The sequence below is a fragment of the Trichomycterus rosablanca genome, chromosome 1 (assembly GCF_030014385.1).
Source record: "Trichomycterus rosablanca isolate fTriRos1 chromosome 1, fTriRos1.hap1, whole genome shotgun sequence".
NCBI classification, from domain to species: Eukaryota; Metazoa; Chordata; class Actinopteri; order Siluriformes; family Trichomycteridae; genus Trichomycterus; species Trichomycterus rosablanca.
Genome location: NC_085988.1, coordinates 35,741,761 through 35,761,327, shown reverse-complemented (window position 1 = coordinate 35,761,327; position 19,567 = coordinate 35,741,761). Strand labels below are relative to the sequence as shown.

Sequence of the window (19,567 nt, the reverse complement as noted above, 5' to 3'; positions counted from 1 at the left end):
TATACATAGATCATCAACGTAAAGTGAGCACATGATGTCAGGGTCTATTACTTCAGTTACTTGGTTGATTTTGATGTTGAACAAGGTTACAGATAGTATGCTACCTTGTGGTACACCCATTTCCTGTGTATGAGTTTCAGAGTAGGTGTTATTTATTTTAACTTTGAAATGTCTGTCTGTTAGGAATTTTGCAATAAATGTGGGGAGACGTCCTCCGAGACCCATTTTCTCCATATCTTCCAGGATGCCTTGTTTCCATGTGGTGTCATATATCTTCTCAAGATCAAAAAACACTGCTACGGTGTGCTGTTTATTTATGAACCCATTTCTGATGAATGCTTCTATCCTTACTAAATGATCTGTAGTGCTTCGTCCTTTTCTGAAACCGTTTTGAAATTTACTGAGTAATCCATGTTGTTCCAGGACCCACACAAGTCGCCGATTTATCATCCTTTCCAAGGTCTTTCATAAGCAGCTTGTAAGAGCTATAGGTCGGTAGTTGTTTGGATCTGTGTGATCCTTTCCTGGCTTTGGAATAGGGATGATAGTTGCTTCCTTCCAGGTTGTTGGGATATTGTTTGTTGTCCATATGTCATTGATTATATTTAGCAGTGTTTGGTAGGTGCTACTAGGGAGGTGTTTTAGGAACTGGTAGTGTACTTGGTCCAGCAAGAAAGGGGGCTAACAAAGCATGCAGAGAAACAGATGGACTACAGTCAGTAATTGTAGAACTACAAAGTGCTTCTATATGGTAAGTGGAGCTGATAAAATGGACAGTGAGTGTAGAAACAAGAAAGTGGTTTTAATGTTATGGCTGATCAGTGTATGTTGTCATTTTACAGTGTGGTCAGGCCTTATAATTTCATGTTGGTGCTTATAATTACGCTACAGCTGGTAAATTCTCTGTATCCATACAAGTAAAGCTGCTTAAGTTGTAATGCACCAGTTAAAGATAACATGGAACAGTGATGACCTGTCAACCATGGCAGTGTTCAATGTCAAATAAGTCTAATAACAGGGGCAAAGTGTATGTAAACACAATTTCTATACTTTGGTAACAATAGCTTTTTTTTTACATTTGTGTTTGTTTCTTAGTCTTTACAGTGCATTATGCATGGATAACAATTTGTTTAAAATTACATTTAGCCTACAGCAGTTTATACCAGACCAGGGTTGCATATCAAGAACAATTTGTATTCTTTTCAGGGAAGTCATGACTTACCATGCACACTACGAGCTTCACAAATCCCAGTACACTCACTGCTAGAAGGTGTTCCTGACACGTGTACTCGGCTTTGGGTGTACCACCTACCTAGTGCATGGTCTCTCTTAATATGCACTCGATAGATGTAGGTCAGGGGTTTATGTACTAACACCCAATAAACCAGGTCTGTTCTCTTTATAATCAGAACAGCTAATGTTCTCAAGCAAAAATACATTTTATTTAAGTTATCATTAAAAAATGTCAACATTCATAAGGGCTGCACGTCAAGCCATATAGTACAGCACTATAGTGAGTTATAGGTTATAGTGATAGTATGATGGTTTACGAACTAGTTTACTTTACTCCACATTCCAGAGCCTGTTCATTCACTATTCAAACACATCTGATAGTATTTTACTATTAAACATCAATTCACAGCAAATCTTAAACCATTTTTTCTTCTTGAACCAAGTTTATTACAATAATGGGGAAAAGTTAAGCGAGTCCCACTGGGTTTGACCTTGACTGGTACTGTAGATGAGATTGCTGTATAACAAAGTGCTGTAAATGTTTAGCAGATACCATTTTCTGTCTTACCTTTGCAGCCTCCACCATCCGAGCAGTGGCATCAGCCAGCAGTTTGGCTGCAGCCAGCAGCTTCTTAGAGTTATCCACATCAACTTCGGCTTCAGCATCCGAACGCATGGCATTCACCAGGTCTGACGTTGCCTGAGCCAGAACCCGGGCCTGCCGCACCATCTCACCTGTGAATGCCCCAAAACACAAAACATACACATTTTCACTAAATGATCAATTTAATTTTAGGGTTGCAATGAGTCTGCCACTGTGAGAAAACACTAGACACAAGGTGAAAAGTACAGTAGACACACACACTTAGATTTACACACACCTAGAGGCAACTGACAGCAGCTAATTCACCCAAAAAGCTTCTGCTTTTTGGAGGTGAGAGAAAACTGTAGGATATGTAGAAAACCCAGGCATGGTTGACACTGGGAATTGGTAGAACATTTTATTTGTTTATTTATTTATTAGGATTTTAACATTATGTTTTACACTCTTTTGATTACATTTATGACATGACAGGTCGTTACTGGATACATCAGTTCTTAGTTTTTAATGTCAAACACAGTCATGGACAATTTTGTATCACCAGTTTACCTCACTTGCATGTCTTTGGACTGTGGGAGGAAACCAGAGGTCACGGAGAAAACCCACACAAACACAGGGAGAACATGCAAACTCCACACAGAAAGGACCCAGAACGCTCCACCTGGAAATCAAACCCAGGCAACAGTGCTACCCACCAAGCCACAATGCTGCCCAGTAGAACATTTAAAATGCCACACACACCAGAATTGTGGATCAAACCCAAAACCTCAGCTGATCAGCTGCATCACTGTGCCATTCTGCCCACACATTTTAGTTCTACCACCATGGTCGACTTATTTCTCTGTTTTTTATTGGTAGGTATTTAAATGTGCAAAAAAAGTGCTCCAGTGGAAATCAAAGCTGCAGGAGCTGGACTTAAATAAAAGATGACACAAACCGCACTATCGATTCAGGACTTTCTTATACAGTAACCACTCCTACTTAAGCTTGTAAAATGTATAAATCAATATAAGACATATAAATCTAGATAAACCTCAGCCACCTACATGGAACCAAAGAAATATGTGTGTGCTAGTGCAGGAGGTGCTTTTTCAGTAGTGTGAAATACTGTTTACTGTATCTCTTGCAATTTATACACAGCTAAGCAGCTGATAGGTTATGTTTTTATAACTGTTTAACAGCAGTGCCAGCAGACAAAGCCCAAGTTTGACATGTGGTTTTTATGTCATGTGTTTTCTCTTAGCATCTCAAAGCAAGCACACTTGATTAAGAACAGATCCAGTCGTCTAGTGGTTTTGCATTACATCTTTTTAACAACTCTTCAAGAATGTTGGATGTACCTCTGCCTTACAGCCAAACCATAACAACAAGATTAAAAGCACCTTGGCATGTAAAGCTTAAAGTCAGTTAAAGGAAAACCACAGCCACAGAATCTCTTGCAGAGACGAAACAAATGAAGATACATCAAGGAAGTTAATAGCATCGAAGACTAAAATTAATCCAGCTAGGTTTTAATCATTTACATTATGTATCCAAAAGTCAGACTCATTAGAAATCATAATTCACTGGTGTGTATTTATATCTCAGGCAAGACAGCTGGATGATGAGAACAGTGAGGTTAGAAAAAGGTTGTAATGCAGAACTCCTACACTATTTCTGATCATCTTTTAGTGCTTCTCTTCTCGGCCAGTAATGTAATCAAAGTATCTTTAAATTTACTATAGATTTAGAAGCCAGGAGGGAAAATAAGTGCACCCTGAAATATAATAATATGTTGAAACAACTTGAAGTTAATGTATTCTGTAGTTTATCACTCCCATGTATGTACACATAAAATCACACAAAATACTAACTGCATTCTAAATGTTTCACTTTTTAAACTATTAATATAAATTAGTTTATGGGGTATTCAGCTATAAATACTTTCAGAATTCTGGCTTACCAAAACACAATTCACAAAACATATAACAGTATATTAGGTCAAACAAGTGTAAATGATGAAATATAATAGTCTTTACTGGACAACATGTTAGGGATTTATTCAGTTGTGACTTGGTTCTAAAGATAAAAAGGCTAAAATAATATTTATCAGTTTGAACCATAACATAGACTTGCTTTGCTTGGAAGGTCTGAGTAAAAGGTTTTATAAACCTGTGTTGTATTATGTTATAAAGCATAATATCATTTTCTTTACAAAAATAAAGTACAAGTCATAACATCCATTTAGTGTCTGTAATTTGGATTAAATGTCTTAATGTACTTCAGAAATCACATTGTTTTCTAACTTGACATAATAAAGGTATGAACACTGTGGGGGGGGGAAATAACCCTTCAATATTGTTACTCTGTGTTATACTATACAGGTACTGTATACTGGATTAATCACAAAAAAATTATTTCCAGATGTGGAGCCAGCCTTGATTAATGAGTAGTGTAGTGAGCCTTAAATAGCAGGACAAATAAAGTGAAATAGCTCTAGCCTCAGGTTGAATCACATTTGGTCTAAAAACTGTCCAAAGACAGTATTGATTCTAGACTCATCTAGGGAGAGCTTTATCTTTATATGTTTGCTTTTACACAGCCTAATCTTAATTCTAAACCCCAGATCAATTGCACAACTCTAAGGTCAAGTATAATGTGCAGTAAACTGGTGGATTTAAGGTAAACATGAATTTTATTTGATTTATGTAATTTGGTGGTACTTTTGATTAAAACTGTAAAACTGGTCAAATAGCCCTTTCAAATTAAATAACCCTTTTTCCTTTTAATGAGTTGTAGGTTATGTTCAATTATTCTCATTCCATACACTTTAATGAATGTAAATATTAAATACTGTTCATAAAGTAAATACCACTTGTACAATCTTTCCACAATTGGTTACTTGTTCCTCTCAAGCCATTCATTTTATTCTGTAGTTGTTGGGCTTTGTTTTGTGCATTAAAAATACTGTCAATTAACCTGACTGACATTATAATAGTAAATTTTCAAAAATACTAGTTAAGTAAAATCCAATTAATACCAAGGTTTAATTTCACCACAGAAGGCAAAACATTCCTCCTCAAAATGTCTTGGTATTTCTGTAAAGCCTCAATGCCAGTCACACAGTCATGACTGACAGTTTCTGCAGCAGAAAACATCCCCACATCATCACTGATCCACCACCATGCTTGACTGTAGGGATAGTATTTTTCAGGTTATAAGCCTGTCCTGTCTTGCACCAGACAAACCGCTGATCCAAATAGTTCTTGTTTTGATTCTTCAATAGTAGTACTGTGTCCCAGAACTCTGCAGGCATATATAAAGTCATTCTGACATATCACAGTTTGGAACTTCTGGACAATACTCCCAGTGGTCTTGGAAATCCTCTCATACTATTTTCCCTTATCTCCTGTCTCAGCTTTTGTGGCAGCTCCTTGGTTCTCACCATGGTTGCAACACACCTTGAACATTTGAACTCTGAGTGGTGTTATTAAAACACATCACAGTTAAAGCAAATTAAGGGTTGTTATTGATTCCCGATAGTCCAATCATCTTGTAACCAAACTTTAGGTCATACAGACTAGCAGTATGTTCAGCAGTATTACTTAGGGATTGAATAACATGGCAGTATTAAGAAAATATCCAGCTACTGTAAAATACTACATCATTCTTTTTTTTTCATTCACTGCATCATTTAGATTATTCTTAAGTTCATTAAAATCAAGAAATGGAATCTTTTATTCACAAAAATAACCAGACCTAATATTTAATACTTTGTAGAATCCTCTTTTACAGCAAGTACAGCTGCAAGTCAACAAAGCAGTTTATTCTCTTCTTCAAGGCAGATCCTGTAAAGCCCTATCAGACTGATTGGTGAGCGTCTGTGAACTGCCATCTTCAGGTTCCTACACAGATGTTCGATGATGTTTAAGTCTGCAAACATAGTGCTGGCTGTTCCACCCAAAGAGTCCAATTTTCATCTCAAAAGACCTGAAAAACCTTTTCCTCATGTTGCGTCATGTTGAGTCTTTTACATGCTCAAGCGGGCTGTTATATGCCTTTACTTAACAGTGGCAACGCTGCTATAAAAGCCTGAGAGATGGTACATAGTCCTTTCAACAGGTTATCTTATTGCTGCAGAGGATTTCTGGACTCTGTTGATTTTTTTGACAGTTGGGTTATTTCTTACCTCCTTGACAAATGCTGTTCGTGCACATATGCACAGTCTGGCCAACTTTAAGAAAGTTCAATGTTGTGCTAAACTATTTTCAAGATTATTGTGGCCACTGTGGTCCTGAGAACACTAAGATATGCATTATGTTCTTGCACTTTTCTTTGATCTGACAAAGACAATTTGAGAGATCCAAAGATAGTTCCTTGGACTATATGGCTTAATTTTATGCTGACTGGTAATAGGACACAGGTCACGTCACTAGTGAGAAAAGCAAGAACGAGAGACATTTGACCCCAACCTGGAGTACCACAAATGTGTCTAAAAATTAGAATCTCTTGTGAAGAGATGTCCATTACTGATTGATTTTTAGACAATTAGATTTAGATTTTTAGTAATTACTGGTGATAAGTATAGGTTAATAAAAACAGCAATTACATCTATTCAAGATACAATCCACAACAATACATCTGAAAACCTCTGGAATCCACAGAATCTATTTTTCCCCCTTTCAGCTGCTCCCATATTTTTAGACGTCAACACTGTGGATCTATCTGGTATTTATACCTGATTTTGCACAGTTCTGACGCCAGATGCCCCTACTGACGTTACCCTCCTTATTTTTCCGAGTTTGGGACTGGCACTGAGAGCGCACTAACAAGTGCACCTCCCAATGGCTAGGCTGTTTGGCTATTCACCACAGAGCCAATCATGTCTGTGTAGATGTCTGACAGGACAATCATGTCTGTGTAGATGTCTGATAGAACCACTGAGATTGAAACCCTGGATCTGAGTGGCACTGTGCTAGCGCGATTTACTACTGCACCCACGGGTGCCCAATCCACTGTCTCTATATAGACACACAATACCAGTCATAAGACATGCCTACAAACACTGCATATACAGTCTCTACTATTAATTAGATTAATCTTTTAAGTTTATAATTACATACATTTTGTTCGTATTTAAACATATGATATCAGAAGACGTGTGTGTGTAAGTTCCAGAGAAAATCTGCACTGGAGGTGCACTCTACCCAACACTGGCTCTAAGTGTTAATCCCTTGCTAGAAATATAAGCAGCCTCACCTGCATCTCCCATGGAAGTGAAGATACTCTCAGTGACGGTCATAATGGTGTCAGTGGCCTGGTCATAGCGTCCGATGGGCTCACCACAACTGGCATAGTGGCGCACATGCTGGAGCAAGTCGCTGAGCGCCATGCTGACTGTACCCGCTGCACAATTAACTTGTCGGAGAAGCTCAGCCTCATCAGAGGCAGCATGGCAAGCTTTAACACACACCTCCACTGAACGCTCCACCAGCCTGCCTGCCTCCACCAGCTGCTCCTGGCACACAGGTGAGCTGATAGTGGGACTCACTACCTAGAATGTGAAAAATAGGAATGATCAGTGTCATTCTGCTACTGTCTGGTAGCTAATTAATAAATGGCTATAGATAATTACAGCAGTGTTATGGTCAATGGCAATAAATTCATCATGCACTGTGCCATTCATTTGCCAGTTATTGATTGTTTATTCCAATTTGTTAACCCTACACAATAACACAATAATAAATTCATTCTTTTATTTATCCATTTGTCCATGCATTCATTTGACAGTCTGACAAGGCTAAGAAAATTTTCTCAGAGTTTCCTCTTAGACAGACCGGAAGAAGTCCAGCAAGGACCTGGCTCAGCATCTGACAGCTTCAGCTGACATTCTACAGTCCAAAGAAGCTTGATTAGAAATTGTCTTAAAAGAGTAGCGGCCAAGAAACCACTTTTAAAGAAGGGGAACAAGGTGGAAAGGCTAAGATATACTATAGCCCACAAATATTGGAATGATGATCAGTGGAAAAGAGGGTTATAAAGTGACAAATCTAAGTTTGAAATTTTTGGGTCCAATCTAACAGTATGTAAAAAGGAAGAGTTGGAGAGAGATGAAAGAATGACGACCTTCAGTAAAAATAGTGGTGGGTCTGTCCTGGTTTGGGGCTGCATTTCTGCTAGTGATGTTAATAATATTGCCCAAATTAATGGGATAATGAGGGGCAGCTCATTCCCTCTGGAAAGCACCTGATTGGGAATGGTTTTATGACAGTCATTAACCAGCCTAGACAGAGTCCAGACCTAAATATAACACAGGCAGTATGGGAGAAGTGCTGAAAAAGCCTGGTATAAATATATCAGAAGGTCACTCTCCACAAGAGTGTGCTTAGTGCCAGGAAGGTTACACTAAATACTAAATACTAAAATACTACTGGCATTTTATTTATTTATTTGTTTTTGTGTACATATTTTCTGTTCTTTTTATTGAGTGCAACATTATCTACATCATATAAACACCAGTGCCAGCAGCACTCATGCAGCCCAAGACCATGATGCTACCACCACCATGCTGGACTGTAGGCAAGATACAGTTGTCTTGGTACTCCTCACCAGGGCGCCGCCACACATGCTGGACACCATCTGAGCCAAACAAGTTTATCTTGGTCTCGTCAGACCACAGGGCATTCCAGTAATCCATGTTCTTGGACTGCTTGTCTTCAGCAAACTGTTTGCGGGCTTTCTTGTGCGTAAGCTTCCTTCTGGGATGACGACCATGCAGACCGAGTTGATGCAGTGTGCGGCGTATGGTCTGAGCACTGACAGGCTGACCTCCCACTTCTTTAACCTCTGCAGCAATGCTGGCAGCTCTCATGTGTCTATTTTTTAAAGCCAACCTCTGGATATGACGCCGAACACGTGGACTCAACTTCTTTGGTCGACCCTGGCGAAGCCTGTTCCGAGTGGAACCTGTCCTGGAAAACCGCTGTATGACCTTGTGTTAGCAATCTTCTTATAGCCCAGGCCATCTTTGTGGCGAGCAACAATTCTATTTCTCACATCCTCAGAGAGTTCTTTGTCATGAGGTGCCATGTTGAATATCCAGTGGCCAGTATGAGAGAATTGTACCCAAAACACCAAATTTAACAGCCCTGCTCCCCATTCACACCTGGGACCTTGAGACATGACACCAGGGAGGGACAACGACACATTTGGGCACAATTTGGACATGTTCACTGTGGGGTGTACTCACTTATGTTGCCAGCCATTTAGACATTAATGGCTGTGTGCTGAGTTATTTTCAGAAGACAGTAAATCTATACTGTTATATAAGCTGTACACTGACTACTCTAAGTTATACCCAAGATTCATGTCTATAGTGTTGTCCCATGAAAAGATATAATGAAATATTTGCAGAAATGTGAGGGGTGTACTCACTTTTGTGAGATACTGTATACAGTGTGTGTGTGTGTGTATATATATATATATATATATATATATATATATATATATATATATATATATACAGTGGGGGAAATAAGTATTTGATCCCCTGCTGATTTTGTAAGTTTACCCCCTTACAAAGATTTGAACAGTCTATAATTTTTATGGAAGGTTAATTTTAACAGAGAGAGACAGAATATCAACAAAAAATCCAGAAGAAAAACATTAAATAAAAGTTATAAATTAATTTGTATTTAATTAAGGGAAATAAGTATTTGATCCCCTACCAACCAGCAAGAATTCTGACCCCCACAGACCGGTTATGTGCCCATGAGGCACACAAATTAGTCCTGTCCCTGTATAAAAGACTCCTGTCACAGAATCAGTTTCTTCCATTCAAATCACTCGACCACCATGGGCAAGACCAAAGAGCTATCAAAGGACGTCAGGGACAAGATTGTAGACCTGCACAAGGCTGGAATGGGCTACAAGACCATCAGCAAGAAGCTTGGTGAGAAAGAGACCACTGTTGGTGCGATCATTCAAAAATGGAAGAAATACAAGATCACAGTCAATCACCCTCACTCTGGAGCTCCATGCAAGATCTCACCTCGTGGGGTAAGAATGATTCTGAGAAAGGTGAGGTCAGTCCAGAATTACACGGGAGGAGCTTGTCAATGATCTCAAGGGAGCTGGGAGCACAGTCACCAAGAAAACCATTAGTAACACACTTCGCCGTAATGGATTGAGATCCTGCAGTGCCCGCAAAGTCCCTTTGCTCAAGAAGGCTCATGTACAGGCCCGTCTGAAGTTTGCCAATGAACAGCTGAATGATTCAGAGAAAGCTTGGGAGAATGTGATATGGTCAGATGAGACCAAAATTGAGCTCTTTGGCATCAACTCCACTCGCCGTGTTTGGAGGCAAAGAAATGCCCGGTGGGGATGGTGTTCTTGGGGTCATATCCAGCATTTCTCTGCTCCCAGCTCCCTTGAGATCATTGACAAGCTCCTCCCATGTAATTCTGGACTGACCTCACCTTTCTCAGAATCATTCTTACCCCACCAGGTGAGATCTTGCATGGAGCTCCAGAGTGAGGGTGATTGACTGTGATCTTGTATTTCTTCCATTTTTGAATGATCGCACCAACAGTGGTCTCCTTCTCACCAAGCTTCTTGCTGATGGTCTTGTAGCCCATTCCAGCCTTGTGCAGGTCTACAATCTTGTCCCTGACGTCCTTTGATAGCTCTTTGGTCTTGCCCATGGTGGTCGAGAGATTTGAATGGAAGAAACTGATTCTGTTACAGGAGTCTTTTATACAGGGACAGGACTAATTTGTGTGCCTTTTGTGCACATAACCGGTCTGTGAGGGTCAGAATTCTTGCTGGTTGGTAGGGGATCAAATACTTATTTCCCTTAATTAAATACAAATTAATTTATAACTTTTATTTAATGTTTTTTTTCTGGATTTTTTGTTGATATTCTGTCTCTCTCTGTTAAAATAAACCTTCCATAAAAATTATAGACTGTTCAAGTCTTTGTAAGGGGGTAAACTTACAAAATCAGCAGGGGATCAAATACTTATTTCCCCCACTGTATATATATATATATACAGTATATATACACACACATATACACACAGTATATATATAGTACAACATTTTTTTTCACAGCACAGCGACTAACTAATAAATAGTTCTTACAGCGTCTCCGCTCACCTCACAGTGGGCACAACCTGGCCCAGCATGCACTGTGGTGTTAAAGCACACAAAATGATTGAGTGTGGTACCTTTGTACAGGCCACTAGCTGTGAGGTGGACAGGGCACACTGTGTGGCTGCGGTGATCACACGGTTCTGTAGCGCAGTGTCCTCAGCTACTTGCGCTACGTTCTTCGCCTTTAGCACCAGCAACGCTGCCGCATTGGCAACTGCTTTGGCTAGGTTCATCATGATGTCCTGTAGAATTATAAAAAAAAAGCAACACGCATTTACACGTCAACCTTTTGCCAAAGTGTCTGAACTAATGAATGGGGTCATATTTTTTTATGTATTATGTTTATGAACCAAGCTGTTTGGCTAACATATGAAAATAATTTCTTTGAGATTAACAATGACGTAACACGTCAGGAAATTTCTGAACAGTAGTTACAGAACAAGAGAAAAACTAAAGCACTAATGTCTTTTAATGAGGATCCTGCATACACACCTGGAATCTCTCGTCGGTCTCTCCCTCTCCAATGTGGCGCAGCAGATCTCCGCTGGCCTGGCCGATGCTACCAGCTGCCGTCAGCACCGTCTGCCTAGGCTGAAAAATTATCTCAATGTTACTAAACTAAATACTTCCTCTTAATCCAGCACTGCACGACTATGTGTGTAAGTGTGGGTGTACCTCTCCAGATGCTGGCTCCACAGCCCTAAGCAGATCACAAACAGCCCCTGTTAGAGTTCTGGCTGCCCCCATCAGTCTCTGCCCACTGCCCACCTCATCCTCCATTAGAGCTGCCAGCAACTTTACACCCTTTGACATCTCTGTCAGGTTGGAGGAGATGGTGGTAATGGCACAGCCTACAGCCGTGTAGTCTGTGTCCGTAGGGTCACCTATACAGAGACCAGAGAAGACTGAACTTGAAACCTTATTTAGGGTGGACAAAATGTGGCAACCAGTTGTTATATTAGCAATGTTAAGCTGTTTAAATTATTAATTTTTTATTGGTTTATTGGTTTATTGGTCAAAGTTGATTGCAACTGTATGTATAAACCTACTCACACACCCATCCATATATATTTACATTTATACACCCATCCATATACATTTAATAAACCATCTACTGATCCACACACCCAAACACTCATCCATCTATTCATCCACCTATCCTGCCACCTATTCATCCATCCATCCATCCTTTCATTTATCCATCCATTCATCCATCCACCATCCATCCTTTCATCCATCCATTCATCCATCCACCCTTTTATCCATCCATTCATCCATCCACCATCCATCCTTTCATCCATCCATTCATCCATCCACCCTTTTATCCATCCATTCATCCATCCACCCATCCTTTCATTTATCCATCCATCCTTTCATTTATCCATCCATTCATCCATCTATCCATCCAGCCTTTCATCCATCCACCATCCATCCTTTCATCCATCCATTCATCCATCCACCCTTTTATCCATCCATTCATCCATCCATCCTTTCATTTATCCATCCATCCATCCTTTCATTTATCCATCCATTCATCCATCTATCCATCCAGCCTTTCATCCATCCACCATCCATCCTTTCATCCATCCATTCACTCATCCTTTCATCCATCCACCCATCCTTTTATACATCCACCCATCCTTTTATCCATCCATCCACCATCCATCCTTTCATCCATCCATCCACCATCCACTCATCCTTTCATCCATCCTTTTATCCATCCACCCATCCTTTCATTTATCCATCCATTCATCCATCCTTTCATCCATCTATCCATCCATCCTTTCATCCATCCATTCATCCATCCACTCATCCTTTCATCCATCCACCCATCCTTTCATTTATCCATCCATTCATCCATCTATCCATCCATCCACCATCCATCCATCCACTCATCCTTTCAACCATCTATCCATCCATCCTTTCATCCATCCATCCACCCATCCTTTTATACATCCACCCATCCCTTCATTTATCCATCCATTCATCCATCCTTTCATCCATCTATCCATTCATCCATCTATCCATCCAGCCTTTCATCCATCCACCATCCATCCTTTCATCCATCCATTCACTCATCCTTTCATCCATCCACCCATCCTTTTATACATCCACCCATCCTTTTATCCATCCATCCACCATCCATCCTTTCATCCATCCATCCACCATCCACTCATCCTTTCATCCATCCACCCATCCTTTTATCCATCCACCCATCCTTTCATTTATCCATCCATTCATCCATCCTTTCATCCATCCTTTCATGCATCTATCCATCCATCCTTTCATCTATCTATCCATCCATCCTTTCATCCATCCATTCATCCATCCACTCATCCTTTCATCCATCCACCCATCCTTTCATTTATCCATCCATTCATCCATCCTTTCATCCATCTATCCATCCATCCATCCACCATCCATCCATTCATCCATCCACTCATCCTTTCATCCATCTATCCATCCATCCTTTCATCCATCCATCCACCCATCCTTTTATACATCCACCCATCCCTTCATTTATCCATCCATTCATCCATCCTTTCATCCATCTATCCATTCATCCATCCTTTCATCCATCTATCCATCCATCCATCTATCCATCCATCCTTTCATCCATCCATTCATCCATCCACTCATCCTTTCATCCATCCACCCATCCTCTTATCCATCCACCCATCCTTTTATCCATCCACCCATCCTTTCATTTATCCATCCTTTCATTTATCCATCTATCCATCCATCCTTTCATCTATCTATCCATCCAGGTATTAACATGACTCCCCAGCCCTGTCAATCTGATAGTTTAAGTATTTAAATTATTAAAATATACCAACAGAACCACAGCACTGGACAATGTCATTAAATTTAAGTGGCTTTGCCTACAGCAGAGACTTAAACCTTTCAAATATGTAAAGGTTTTTGAGTGACCTGGTGTGAAGTAATTGCTGAAATCTGATTTATAAATGTGTATGGACTCAACCTGTCAGCACAATATCATCATAGTATTATTTCTACATATTTAGCTTATACAACTTCTAGATATAATGTGGTCACAACAGGAAACTACATGCTCAGTGCTGTAAAAAAGTAAAGGCCCCTTTATGATCACCTTTGTTATTCACTATTTGTTAACCCCAATTATTTCTGATAATGACATTTCAACAGAGCATAACGTTGAGCATAGTCAACCAGAAAAATACTCCATATTTTGTAAATTGTAATTTCATTTATTTAAAAGACAAGGTCTGTCTGTACAAAATTATCTCTTAAAGTCTCTTAATTTCTCTCGGTTAGCAGTGTTTTGCTCTAAGCTATTCTCTAGGGAATCTTATTTTTGTCTAGTCTCTATTTTTGTTTATGTCTTTATTGTAAAGACATGAACATTAAGCACTGAGGCGAGAGACATCAGCAGCTCTTGCATGTTTTTAGGATCTATTGTAATTCCTGTATGAGTTTTCACAAATCCCTGTTTTCACCTTGCTGGTTTGTACTTAACTGTTTTGCTGCCTTTTCAAGTATTCTTTGATTTGGAATAATGGCTAGTTCTAAAGCAAGCCCTAGAAAATATCTGATCTAAATAGTTTAGTCAGATAAATATGAAATAACTGAATTAATTAGAAAACCAATTACTAACATACTAACTATGCCTTTCAGACACAATAATATGCATCATGTTATTTCTAATAAGTTTTCCATAACATTACATAAACTGATAGAAATACAAAGCTGGAAATAGTGTAAACATTTCTGGGCTGACATTTAACAGACACATCTCTGGTATACCAGACAGATGGCACATAGCGATTAAGTCCACTAGAAATCTGTCTTGCTGCTTCAAGGCCAGCTTCCAGAACCCAGCAAGCCTGTCAACCATTCAGCTTTGGGACACTGTGCCTCCTATGCCCTTATAAATAGGAATATTTAAAAGGGTAAAAAGAAAGTAGCTTAGTGTTTAGCTGTAAGATGTAACTTACTGATGTCTGTGTCCTTGATGTAGACGGGAAGAAAGCATGTTGATACTGGAGCTGCACGTTTTATGTTTTTCACTATCAGCACTTTTCATATGATTAATTGATTTCCAATTCAGATGTTGCCAATACGAAACACGATACACAGTATCTGCTTATATAAGATCATAAAGCATTAAACTAAAGAAACAAATAAGAGGAAGGGTAGGAAAGATGAAGGCAGACCAGATGATATGACCCTACACATTTACATTTGACAGTATATTGTCTAAGCAAATAAGGGTTAAGAGCCTTGCTCAAGGACCCAACAATGACAACCTGGCAGTGATGGGCTTGAACCAGCAACATTTCAGTTACTAGCCCAGTTCCTTAACCACTAGGCAACAACGGCCCATAAACACATATCTACACACATATCTACCTGCAGTAAGATTCACTACAGATGCAGTTCCAGCAGTGATGGCATCCACTTGAGAATGGATTTCATGCTTGGATTCATCCACCTTGTTCTGTACCCAAACCCTGGATGCCTTTAGGAAAAACAGAAACATAATGACAGTCAAAATAATATAATATAATATCAAATCAAGTACTGCTTATATCAGTCTCTGTTTTTACTGGCTTTCCTTTACACTTGAGGCACACATTTCCACATAAGGGTTATCAGCTTAGATCAATAAACATTTCCTGGGTTCCACATCCACAGCCATAAGAAGTCTGCTCTGCATCAGATGAACCGAGTTTAAAGATTTACTACACAATAAAAAGTTTACAATGCTAACATTTTAGACTTTTACGGACCATCAGAGAGCCTACAATCTAAGACTGCACTATAAAACAGTTCTCAACATTTTGCATGTTTGCAACATTTTCTAATGTCAGCTGTGCTATCATGTCGCAGAGGGTGCGTGATCTCCTCAGTCGGGCGGGGGTGTGTGCAGTGGCCGAGGAAGTTATAGTTGGGGAATTTGATATGAATAGGCTGGGGGGATCAAGCTACAGAATAGGGTATAGCATTATAAAGTACACAGTAAGTGACATCTGTGGTTCAGTGGTCAGCTTGGTATATTAGGTTGAATGACCACAGGGTGCTACAAGGAATGTACACAGATCGAAAAATTTATTTTGTGTTTGTTTAAAAAAATAAAAAAATAAATAAACAATATGGTCTTAAATTGTTAAAGTTATAATATAAAATAAAGTTTTGTATATAACCCAATAAAATTATCAATAAAATATGTCCATGTTGGCCAATACACCAATCCTAATATTGTGTTGGTCCCCCTTTTGCTGCCAAAACAGCCCTGACCCGTCGAGGCATGGACTCCACTAGACCCCTGAAGGTGTGCTGTGGTATCTGGCACCAAGATGTTAGCAGGAGATCCTTTAACTCCTGTAAGTTGCGAGGTGGGGCCTCCATGGATCGGACTTGTTTGTCCAGCACATCCCACAGATGCTTGATTGGATTGAGATCTGGGGAATTTGGAGGCCAAGTCAACACCTCAAACTCGTTGTTGTGCTCCTCAAACCATTCCTGAACCATTTTTGCTTTGTGCCAGGGTGCATTATTCTGCTGAAAGAGGCCACAGCCATCAGAGAATACCATTTCCATGAAAGGGTGTACATGGTCTGCAACAATACTTGGGTAGGTGGTACGTGTCAAAGTAACATCCACATAGATGGCAGGACCCAAGGTTTCCCAGCAGAACATTGCCCAAAGCATCACACTGCCTCCGCCGGCTTGCCTTCATCCTATAATACCTCCTGGTGCCATGTGTTCCCCAGGTAAGCGGCACACACACGCACCCGGCCATCCACGTGATGTAAAAGAAAATGTGATTCATCAGACCAGGCCACCTCCTTCCATTGCTCTGTGGTCCAATTCCGATGCTCATGTGCCCATTGTTGGTGCTTTCGGCGGTGGACAGGGGTCAGCATGGGCATCCTGACTGGTCTGCGGCTATTCAGCCCCATACGTAACAAACTGTAATGCACTGTGTATTCTGACACCTTTCTATCAGAACCAGCATTAACTTCTTCAGCAATTTGAGCTACAGTTGGTCTGTTGGATCGGACCCAACAGGTCAGCCTTCGCTCCCCACGTGCATCAATAAGCCTTGGCCGCCCATGACCCTGTCGCCAGTTTACCACTGTTCCTTCCTTGGACCACCTTTGATAGATACTGACCACTGCAGACTGGGAACACCCCACAAGAGCTGCAGTCATCTAGCCATAACAATTTGGCCCTAGTCAAACTCGCTCAGATTTTTCCTGCTTCTAACACATCAACTTTGAGGATAAAATGTTCACTTGCTGCCTAATATATCCCACCCACTAACAGGTGCCATGATGAAGAGATAATCAGTGTTATTCACTTCACCTGCCAGTGGTCATAATGTTATGCCTCGTCTGTGTAAATGTTAGTTGGTTGTGTTTAATAAATAAAACAACCATGATCCTATTACAACTGGGCTTTGAATTCAAATGTTGTACTGTACAGTGACAAAGCTGAGCTTAATTAAACCAGATACTTTATGTTGACCGGTGATTTATTTACTTAGATATTTTATTCTGTACAATGGATATATTCAGGGCAGGAAAGGTAGGTAAATTTTTATATCAGTCTATAGTCCTTTTGTTGTTTTTGTATGTATTCTTTTAAACCAATTTTTTCAAGAAATTGATGATCGTTTCTATTTTGGCTTAATAATATTGTCTTTAGATATTTCTATACATTGTTGTTACGGTAATAATTAATGGCATTCAGTCAGCATACAGTATGTTTGATAGGTATTTGGCGGAGTTGTGGAGTAGCTTCCCTCTTACAGAATATGAGTGTGTTAAATGTGTGTCCAATTTGGCATCTGGTATAGACCATAACCGGTGATGACCAGTGATTGTGGTAATGCATGTCCCTCCTTACCTTGTCTTGTCCCAGTGGTGGCAGGTTGTCCACTTCCCCAAGATCAGCCTGAGCCTGCTGCACTGCTTGCATACTACTGTTAATAGTGCCCATCAGTGCCTGCTGGGCCAGACTCTGGTGACGTGTATACACACACACACGACAGGGTTATAAACACGCCCTGCTATTTGCCAGTCAAATCATACACAGGAGTGCAATAAGCACAGGTGTGTAGTTAGAATCAATATAAAAATCTTACCAATGGGGGCATGTGCCCTCTGTGCATTTGCCCTGTGGTGATCTGCTGCTGGGGTCCAGGCATGGTGCCTATGTTATATGTGTCTGGCCCGCCAACAGAGCCCGAACGCATGATGCCAGGCAGCGCCACCGATCCGTGCTCCACTCTGCCTACACGGTTAAATTGCTGCTGCAGGATAGTGGATCTACATACACACATTCCATTAACAAACAATTACCAAACACATTCATTTTATAATACAGCAAAGATACAGATCATCTGACATTTTGTGTCTAATAAATGTCAGAGGAGGACAATAGCCATTGTGGAGGTAATTATAAACAAGAATTAAAAGCAAACCAGCATTACCGTACAATTAATAATGAGCATTTCCCCCTTAATGAACACATACTCCAGGCTCTGTTGGTTAATTACATCTCGTTGTAGGAGAATTTTGGATTCCAACATAGACAGACGGCTGCACTAGTACACTAGTCTGGAGACAATATGCATCAATTTAATATGCAGTTACCCTTCACAACTAATACTCAGCACTGGAGAGGAGCAACCCATCTGTAAATCTAATGCCTGGATATTTAAGGTAGAAAACAGACTTGATAAGACATGCTTGATCTCTTGACATGCTTTAAAGAACAGTATATCTTAATCATGATGATTTGCAGTGAGCAGGAATTAATAAAATATAATGTTTTTCTCAATAGCAGAATATCAGAAATACAAGCACAGAATTTCAGTTGTTCCTCTGATCCAAAGCAATATATGCAAATTTTTTGGATTCCTCCAATGTGTGTCATTTAGATGAGCTGGCAATGAAAATCTCTCTCTGTATTGGTTGTAGAGGTTTAAGTGACAGCTTAGTTAACAAATTACCAGTTTCAGCTTTTTACAGCGAAAGCCGAGAGAAAAAATAATCTGACTTAAACTGTTTTTCGTTTTCGTTAGTTTGGTGGACAAACACAGTTGAATATGGATATATACTGTATGTTCTGGAAGTATTCTGGAAACATACAAGATGGCCACCAAGAAGAAAAACAAGAGGATTATATCCCTAATGAAACAACACAGGAATATAGATTTGAAGAAAAGAAGCTCAGGTAAGCAGCTATAATGATGTTTACTGTGTGATTTCAATTAGCAATGATAGCAAATGATTATTGAACTTCGAAATTTGTTTACGCTCACCATTTGAAGTATAACGGACAGCATAAATGTGAACAAAGCAGTTATAGCCTAGTGGTTAAGGTACTGAACTAGTAATCTAAAGGTCGCTGGTTCAAGCCCCACCACTGCCAGGTTGCCACTGTTGGGCCTTTGAGCAAGGCCTTAACTGTCACACTACTGTAAGTCGCTTTGGATAAAAGCATCTGCTAAATGCCGAAAATGTAAATGTAAAGCGACACAGTTCGTTTACGGTAAAAGTCGAGTTTAAAGGTATTTAAACTCGACAAAGGGCGTTGAGTTTCAAAGAT

General features: G+C 39.9%; 1 protein-coding gene across 1 annotated transcript in view; it reads right to left on the bottom strand.

The window, feature by feature from the left end:
- tln2b (talin 2b) overlaps positions 1-19,567 on the bottom strand; it is a 265,448-nt gene that overhangs the window by 95,523 nt on the left and 150,358 nt on the right. Inside the window, exons 14-21 of the mRNA XM_062991879.1 lie at positions 18,099-18,282; positions 17,861-17,974; positions 15,359-15,467; positions 11,642-11,850; positions 11,459-11,557; positions 11,041-11,208; positions 7,073-7,367; positions 1,802-1,968 (exon numbers count right to left, since the gene is read on the bottom strand). Coding sequence (XP_062847949.1) covers positions 1,802-1,968; positions 7,073-7,367; positions 11,041-11,208; positions 11,459-11,557; positions 11,642-11,850; positions 15,359-15,467; positions 17,861-17,974; positions 18,099-18,282 — 1,345 coding nt within the window. The remainder of the gene's footprint in view (positions 1-1,801; positions 1,969-7,072; positions 7,368-11,040; positions 11,209-11,458; positions 11,558-11,641; positions 11,851-15,358; positions 15,468-17,860; positions 17,975-18,098; positions 18,283-19,567) is intronic.